Source organism: Arachis hypogaea, chromosome 11, assembly GCF_003086295.3.
Source record: "Arachis hypogaea cultivar Tifrunner chromosome 11, arahy.Tifrunner.gnm2.J5K5, whole genome shotgun sequence".
Taxonomy (NCBI): Eukaryota; Viridiplantae; Streptophyta; class Magnoliopsida; order Fabales; family Fabaceae; genus Arachis; species Arachis hypogaea.
In genome coordinates this window covers 11,616,294-11,625,157 of record NC_092046.1, presented here as the reverse complement: position 1 = coordinate 11,625,157, position 8,864 = coordinate 11,616,294, and the positions used below count along the sequence as shown (strand labels likewise).

The following is an 8,864-nucleotide window of genomic DNA, read 5'->3' as shown; positions in this document are numbered from 1 at the left end:
ATCTCTATTATATTAAGATAATAATTATAATAAATATTATTATTATCTAATTATATTTTTTTATTTTATATTACATCTTTATTTATTTATTTTTCAACAAACTACTTGACTACTTGTTTTTTTCCTTACAATAATCACCGCGCTGAAATTCAGACCTCTCTTTCCGCGTGCGGGTGTATGTAAACTGTGAACTCTGAAGTCTGAAGTGCTGAAATAATAATAATAATAATAATAATAATAATAATAATAATAATAATAATAATAATAATATATAATTCAAATTAGTTGGTACTACTCCATAGAGGAAGAAGCATCATGAGTATCTACTTGGTCTTCTTCAGCATCACCACCATCCACCACCACCATCACTAACCCCTTCCACCTTCTTCCTCATACCCAGTCTCCATAGACTCATTCCATTTTGCTCATCACTACAAAATCACACACACTCTCTCTCTCTTTCTACCAATCTATCTAACTAAATTCTATGCTTCTTTTTCTTGTTTTCTGTTTCTGTTTCTTCTGTTAACAATTCTCCGAGGATAGAGAGAGAGAGAGAGAGGAGATTTAGGTAGTACTACTAATAATTAATTAATTAAAAATAAATAACAAAATGGAATCTCATTCGTTGGTGTCGAAAGCGAGAACCGCGTTTCACTCTGCGGCTGCAAAAGCGGAGCGTGTTATCCTGGATTTCAAATCCGATCGAGGTACAACTTTTACTTACTTGGAATGCCGTTTTTGCCCCTCTTCTCTTTCCCTTTTTCTTTTATTGTGAATGCTTTTTTTGTTCGTCGTTTTGATTTTTGTTACCCGTTTTCACCTTCGTACATGGCTCATTGCGCGAAAACAGATTTGTCTTATCCTTTTTGTTTTTTTGTTTTCCTTCTTCTTTTCCTTTTGTTGGAAATTCGGTTTTTTGTTTTGGATTTTTGTTTTTTTTGTTTTTTATTTATATTACGTTGATTTTGGGAATGAGCATTGACTCCACTTTCTGATCGGTGAAGATTCTGCTGATAAACAATCGGGGAACGATTTGAGGAGGCAGCAGCAGCAGCAGGAGGGACAAGAATCTGTTCATAACGAGAACGATTCCAAGGTAAAATGGTTCTGAAATGAGCTTAATTATTCATTTATTCTGCAATTTTTTAAGAAAATAAATTTGAAGCTTTGAACTTTGAAGGAGAGTTTAATTGTTATTTTATGAAATTTGGGTAATTCTGTTTGGAGGGAAATACAAAAAGAAGCTGAATTTAGTTTGAGTGCCTGAAATTTTAAATTTTAAATTCTTTCATATTGGGGATGAAAATGTGGTATGAACAGATTAAATTCTGGGTTTATTTTTAAGTTTTTATTTATTATTTTGTTTTTCATTGAAGCTCAATCAAGGGAATGGAAGTTGAGAATGAGGGTTTAGGGTTTGGATTGACTTATTTTAGAGGTAGCTCTTGGTTGTGAACTTGCCCTTAAGTGCGAGAAATGAGTTCATCCAAACACAGATGAAGTAGTTTATTGGTTTGATTTTGATTTTGCCCTGAAATTTTATTCTTTTTTGTTTTGAGCTTTAAATATGTTGAAGCTAATCATTTTGGTAAAACTAATTGTGTCCTGTTTATTTATTCGCTCACCATCTTTAGCTTTTTTGTACACTAAACATGAAAATTTTCCACTTCCCAGTTTTGTCTGATATTAGTTGCAACAGAGATTTTCGTAATCTTTTGATTCACTTGATTTCAATATTCTAACATGGAAAAGTGAAAGTATGAGTTTACTTATTTGCGTGTATGATGTCTAAACAGTATAAATACTTCTTAGGCGACATTTTTCTTGTAATGAGTGGTAGTTTGTAGTTACAAAATTGACTTATGTAATGTAATGGGCAGCTTCGCAGCGAATTGAAGAATATAAAGTGGAGACCTCCACATATAGGAATAAAGCAGGATTGGCAAGATAAAATTAACAACCTTCGAAAGGCGAGGAAAGAAGTCGAAGATACAGACAAAGTTGGAGATACAAACATGGCTTGTGTTCCATTTTATGATGAAAATCTGTACCTCCTAAATATGAAACAATATCAGGAAGCCAAGGTAAGAAGATCTGGACATTTTCATTCAGGGTTTTGATCTTCTGGTACTTTCAGAAATGCCTGAAATTTCAAATTTCTAAACCTGGCAGTTTCCCTAGCATATTAGGAAAATTTGATAACTTATGCTGCCTATGAACAGTAGTGCCTGTTAAACTGTGTCGCTGTCCATGACTCATTAGATCAGAATAATATTCCGATTTTTTTGGCATATATGGTATGCTTGTGATGCGTTAATGATTCATGCTTGTTGAGAATGAACAAAATATAGATTTTTTTTTTTGCATTTAATTTCTGATTTGATTATGTAAATGGGTTAGTTTAGTGATGCATGATTGAAACCTTTAATTTAGGCTTCTGAAGCAATTCCAACAGTTGAAGGCTTAACTGTTACAGCAAAGGAACCCATTCCTCCATCATCTGTCCTGAAGCAATTGGCTATAGCAGTTGAGTAAGTTATCCTCGCTTTTTTCTTGCCAATTCATGAATTGATAATTTTAAACTCTTTCAAAGTGGATAACAAGATGTTGTTATCTATTAGCCTTTTAAATTTTTTTGGCCTTTTGACTAGGGCCGGAAGGAAAACGAACTCGATGAAAGATTTTCTAGCTTCATCAACAAGTTCTTCACCTGCCAGAGAGAAGGCAGGCATAAGTTTCTCTGCTGTTAAGGCTTTAGTGATGCGCGAAAAGGAAGACAAACTTACCTCTGAGTTTAGCAGCGATGAGAAAGTTGTGCATTTGATTAAGTCTCTGTTTGATCCAGGTATATAAATTTTAGGTGGCTTGCTGATAATAAAACTGCATCAACCTTTTTGTGTCTGTAAAATTTTTTAAGTACTTCACTGCTTCAATCTTGATTATCTTCCACTTGAATCACTTCGATTGTAATATCTGTAAGATATATGCAGAGGGAGGGTTCCTTAGCAGGAAAATCAACATCAATCCCGAGGAAACTGCTATAACATCTTTACTAAGAGATATTCATGGTGCTCCTCCTGAAAGCCTAGTTGTTAAGTTGGCGGAAGTTATTGGAAACTTTAAGACCCTCCGAAAAATGGCTCTTTTTTGGTGCAGAGTTGTTGCCGAAGTATGTTTAACTCAATTATTTGCAGTTCTAATGGTCATGTAATCATTTATAACTTACCCAAAAGTATGTTTAACTCAATTATTTCTAGTTTGATGGTGTTTTACAACAATGATGGAATGAATTATAATCAGTTTTTCGTTTTCTTCTAAGATGATATTATTCTGAACAGGTAACTGAATATATAATTGATGTAATGCCATGTTGAGAAAGAAGCTATAGTGTTTAGATCTTTCTTTCTATTTTTTTTCCCTTTCCACTTTTAAAAACTATTTTCAAATGTTTGTTTGTTTGTTTTGTTCCCTGTTTGGGTGGGATCCGTGGTATGTTCTTTTCCTTGTTTACTGCAAATTGCATGCATGCTATATATTGGAAACTATGATATTTTTTTAAACCTCTTAAATTTTACTGTACTTGTCCATAGAAAAGAAAGAAAGAAATCCTGTACAAACTCCTGTTTTAACATTTTAACTTGAACTGAATTGGTATACATAAATGCTACTCTTCTATTTTCTTTATTACCAGCTGATAAAGAAGTTTATTATTCTTTCATTATGCAGCTGAAGAAACATTGGTCTGAAGAAAAATATTTACCCGGAGTTCCTCTAGATGACATTCCAGATTTAAACTCATGTCTTCTATATCAGCAATTTCAAGTAATCAATTGTTGCATCTCTCGGAAAATGCGCTATATTATTGCCACCGAATCCCTGGAGTCTATGATGAAAGAGGCCAATTCAAATATTGGAAGATCTGACAAATATACTGACAGAGCTCCTGCGAAGCCTTTATTATATGCTAAATTAAGTACTGGGGAGCTTGTTCTTCGACTTGGTGCTCATTGCCCATCTGGAGATCTGACAATGCTAGAAACTGGCGAGCCTGTGTACTCTCCTATCACCCAGGTTTGATATATCTTCTTTTTTTTCTCGCCCCACTTGTAAATTGCTGTTTAGACATGCTCCAGTGCTTGATGTTTCTGTCCATTTCTTGCAGGAAGGACCCTTGCTTACAGAAGATCTGATCAAAGAAACTGAGGAGTTTGTGCTGCGGACAGGGAGGTCTGTACAGTAACTGCATACAGTTATTTTAAATGAAAATGATTTATCTTCCTAAGCATCCCTATAATTACTGAATGAAGAAAGAATTGGTTGCCTTCTTAAGATACTAAGATTGATTGCATTTACTTTTTACTTCATCTAGTATTAAGAGGATATTTAGGGTATTGTTTAGGATTTTTTATAATCACTTTTAAATTCTCAATCTATTTTGCCATTTTCCTCACTTAGATGTGTTTCTTGTAAGCATATTTTTGTCACCAAGTCAAAGGTTTTTGAAGTTCTAACTAAAATATCAAGTCCATCTTACTTCAGGGGCTTTTTAAATGCTTTTCACTTTTCAGGCATGTTTATTAATGCCTTTGCAATATTTTTATAACGTGTTTACCTATATTTTAATATGTACTCCTTGAAGCAAAGCCTAGAAATTAGTCACTGTCTATTTGATAAAATTTCTATCTGTGTTGGAGGCAGCAGTTGATTGGGATTGACATTGTCTTATCCTCTTCTTCACTTTCCTTTTGTTTCCTAAAAAATTTCTTATTTTGAGCCATATGACTTGTAAGAATAGCTTTTCAGCCTTGTTTTCATCATGTCATGATTCCCCGACAATGTGTAATTAAAATAAGACATGGCTCAACATGAATTGAATCTATGCTTAAGTGTGGATCTTGTAGGTCCTACAGGATCCTTTCTGTTAAATTCCCCTTCTGCTCATTGGCAAAGTTAACTGAGTGGTGGTAAATACATGTTTGAGCGATGGCTTCATGCTTTGGTTTGGAATGTTTTAAAAGTCGATGATATGAATGGAAAATACATTAGGGCATGAATTAGGAAACCATTTTCTTAGCAGTAAGTTCTTACTAGTTTAGAAAGTAGTAGTATAAATATACTGAAAATAGCATTCCATTTGTAGTATCCATATCTTCAATTTGCTGCATATTTGCATCTATGATGTAAGGAACTATAATTAATATCAAGTCGCATTTCTTGATAAATTTCTTACCTTTTATGGTCAGTGTTGGTGCTGGTTGCTCTCAACTTCTCTCTGATATGCAAGCTTTCAAGGTCAGGCTCTCCCTCAAAGATCACTTTTCTTACTAGCATTCATGTTGCTAACTATTTGGAATTAATGCTGTATGTGAGTTAATTGTGTTTGTTATCATGTTTTAGGCTGCAAATCCTGGTTGTATTCTGGAAGATTTTGTAAGATGGCACTCTCCTCCTGATTGGACAGAAAGTGAGGCAAGTGTCGAGGATAGTGATTTTTTTGAGGGCTGCGAGTCGTCTTCTAGAGGACAGCTAAGTCGGCGAATGCAGAAAGAAGGTGAACTGACTGTCCTTCACATCATTGTTATTATGCTTGATTTCTATCTTAACAGACCATCAGCACATGATAAAGCATTTCTCTTAAAGCCACCAAATTAAAAAATAAAATAAAATAAAATTCAGTGCATGTCTTTCATCATTTGTGCCCACACTTTAACTATTGCTTATAAATATTACCAATAAGTTATGTGTTTATTATCTTTGATTGCCGTAGAGGTTGTCTTTTGCTGGGGTGTGTAACAGACATGCATGGAATCCACACTTTATATGATGTAGAAAGTATTTGATTCAATTGTGGTAATAAAATGCCCATTTGTGTTGCTATACCTTGGTGAAAGACAACATAGAAAAATATATCATGTCTCTTTTAGAAGGAATGCTATAAAATGAACCATATTATTATAACTTCTTGCAAGATGGAACTGAGGATTTCCAAACACAACTGAAATGTGCTCGGGTATTGAGTTTATACATACTCCGATCCCTGCCTCAGTGGACAACAGTTTCCTGGTTCACAATTCCCGCTTTTTATCAAACAACTCTAGGGCTATTCATTCTTTCTTATTTTATCTGGTTTGCTTTGTTTGTAATCAAAGTTTCGATATTCCCAACACCATGTCTAATGTTTAGAAGATTTTCAATAGTATTTGCCCGAAAAATTTTTAAATTGCTTTATTGTTTATTATTTCCATGTTTTTGTTGTTTACTATTTTTCACCATTACTTAAAAGATTTACATGGGTTGTGACAATTTTGGTCAAGAATGTTGATGCACTATTTTCCGATCATATTTTCTTGTTTCTTCTGAATTTCATTGAATATTGATGGCAGGAAATTTGTGGCGTGAATTGTGGGAAACATCTAAGCCAGTACCAGCCATTAAACAGGCACCTCTCTTTGATGAGGATTTGGCAGTGTAAGTCTGAAGGAATACTTTCCTGTGAACTTAAATTTTCTCCTTATAGCCATCTCACTTGAATGGTATTTTACATCCATTTTTAGGGAGGGCATACTCGATATATATGAGGATATCCCGCCTTTTGAGCTCTTTGGACAACTGTTTGTTTCATTAGTAAGTTCTCTCTCTCTTTTCATTTCAGATAAGTTCCTTTTGTTTTGTAAAAGTTGTAACAAAATTATTATCTTTCATCATTCCTATAATCAATCTTTTCATAGAACTACAGGTGTGCTCAGTCTCATATTTGGACATAACTTGCTATTATGTGTTTTGAAATTTATTCAGACCTGTGATTGTTTTATTTTTATTTATTTTGTTTATACCCATACCTATAATTAGTATCAGTTACTTGGGAAAATATTTGAAAGTTAATGGTAACAAAGGAAATATTTTCTTTAATCTTTTCCCACATGGAGGTATCCTTGCTATTGCGAAGAGTTATATTTTCTTTAATCAAGGAAAAGTGAATCAGACATTCAATATAATATTTTTGCTGATTAAAATTCAATGAAAAAATGTTTCTTACCAAACGGAATTGGATAATTTTGGTCATTCAAGTTCTGAAATTAAGAGTAAATTTTAAAAAGTATATTATCATTCTTCTTAACTTGTATTATTTCAAATTTTATAATATAGGATAATTATTATATAAGTGAAAAGATTAATTGTGAAAATATCTTTAGGTATGGTTTGGCCATTATGTATAATTGCCTTGGGAAAAGTTTATCCCGCAATTATTCAGTTAGTTGCAATAATAGCTGGTAGTTAAATATTCTGTAGATCAACCTTTGTACCATTTTCATGCCTTTCTAATTATAGCCTTTGTTTTTAATTATACAGTTTGGTTTAGGGCTTGCAATAGCAGAAACTATGCTGACTGATAACAGTGACTTTTCAAAGATGTTCAATGACTGCAAGGATTATGCGGTTAGCACTTGTCAAAGCAACAGATGGAGTGAGAAAGTTGATGAACTTGTTCAGGTGGGTACTAAGCGCGTAAAGTGACTAATTTGCAATGTTCGATCGCATCTAAAATTTTCTTGAGTTATCTCTTCTATAATTCTATTAAATATTCTTGCCTTTATGAAATGTGCAAAATGTAATCAGCAGAGTGAACCCCAAAACTTCTTTTAAAAGGGTAGTCATGAGCTGAAAATGATCACTTTAGAATTTGTTTAGCTTAGGTTTTAGGTCTAAGGTTTATTGCATGATATAAGTGTATAGTTTACATCTGTGTGAATATGGCAATGAAAAATCTTTTCTCTATGATATCGGGTACTGATGATTTTAATGATTACATCTTTATGTAGGTGTATGAAACAGTGGAGATGATGTTAGTGAATCCAGAGGAAGCACTAAAGATGACAAAACAGACAGAGGATTCAGTTCTGAGCACTGGTGAACTTAAGAACCGGTTTAAGAAGCTTAGCCATGTCTTTGGTGGGAAAGATAAACCAAAAGATCAGGTAAACACTGAGGAAAAGCCAATTCGACAAGCTTTTTCGAATTTCTTCGACAGCAAGTCATCTTTATTTTCAAAGAAGCCCCCAAAACCAGCAAGCCTATCACCTTCCCAGAAATCTTCCTCTCTAGAAAGTGATTGGACATTGGTTTAGTCAAAGTTCAGTTCACCAGGTTTAGGATCAGCAAATCACTTCCTTTTAGTTTTTTCTTCCCCTCTCTCCTAGTCAGTTAACTGTAAATTCTTCTTTGTTCTCTTGCATATATTTAGTGAATAGAAAATTTTAAGGTATCTTTGGTTTGCATTTTCATTTTTTGTTTTTATTTTTAGTATTTTTTATTTTTTGAATTTTGTGAAAGGAAAATACAAAATAGTGAAAATAAAACTCTATTTTCTGTTTTCATCTTCTGTTTTATTATTTTCTTTACAAATTCTGAAAACAGAAAATACTAAAAATAAAATTAGAAAATAAAAATGCAAACCTATGTACCTTTAATGTCTTCTGGCATACCCAAATTGGGTTTGTTTATATTTGTGCAGTGGTAATGGGTTGTATAAGGATATGATTGGTCCAAAAAGGAAAAAGAAAGAGATTAGTGTACATGATTCTTCTTTCTCCCATAATCGTCATTACTTGAATTTCCGTAATGTTATTATAGAATGACAAGATTTTCCTTTTGGTAAAATTTTTCAAGATTCTCTTCCCTCCTTTGTTTTGGACTACTAACCAAATACTATATAGTGTGATTTTCTTGGATGGATCTAATATAAAGGGTTTCGATGATCTATATTTTAACTATGTTTGGATGTACACACTTAAAATTATATTTTTGTAAAATTAAATCTTGACCTTTCCAAAATATTATGTAAACTCTTTCTCTTTTGGGAA

The 8,864-nt window shown here is 33.1% G+C and overlaps 1 protein-coding gene across 2 annotated transcripts; it reads left to right on the top strand.

The window, feature by feature from the left end:
• The first annotated feature begins 205 nt into the window (after positions 1 to 205).
• Positions 206 to 8,576, top strand: LOC112720254 (uncharacterized). Of its 2 annotated transcripts, none has more exons than XM_025771127.3 (14): positions 206 to 710; positions 1,008 to 1,099; positions 1,884 to 2,087; positions 2,437 to 2,534; positions 2,655 to 2,848; positions 2,994 to 3,172; positions 3,730 to 4,074; positions 4,166 to 4,230; positions 5,247 to 5,295; positions 5,401 to 5,554; positions 6,387 to 6,471; positions 6,558 to 6,627; positions 7,354 to 7,494; positions 7,824 to 8,576. In XM_025771127.3, the coding sequence occupies exons 1-14, from the start codon at positions 614 to 616 to the stop codon at positions 8,127 to 8,129; spliced, it is 2,079 nt and encodes a 692-aa protein (XP_025626912.1). In that variant the 5' UTR covers positions 206 to 613; the 3' UTR covers positions 8,130 to 8,576. The 2 variants fall into 2 exon arrangements, with proteins under 2 accessions (XP_025626912.1, XP_025626913.1); XM_025771128.3 differs by having other exon boundaries at positions 208 to 710; positions 5,401 to 5,551.
• The last annotated feature ends 288 nt before the right edge of the window (positions 8,577 to 8,864 follow it).

What these genes read in the sequence shown, in the direction of transcription:
- LOC112720254 (XM_025771127.3), top strand. Translation starts at nt 614, where the DNA reads ATGGAATCTCATTCGTTGGTGTCGAAAGCGAGAACCGCGTTTCACTCT. An exon ending in AACAATATCAGGAAGCCAAG is followed by an intron (nt 2,088 to 2,436) that starts GTAAGAAGATCT and finishes CCTTTAATTTAG; the next exon opens with GCTTCTGAAGCAATTCCAAC. An exon ending in AAGTTGATGAACTTGTTCAG is followed by an intron (nt 7,495 to 7,823) that starts GTGGGTACTAAG and finishes ATCTTTATGTAG; the next exon opens with GTGTATGAAACAGTGGAGAT.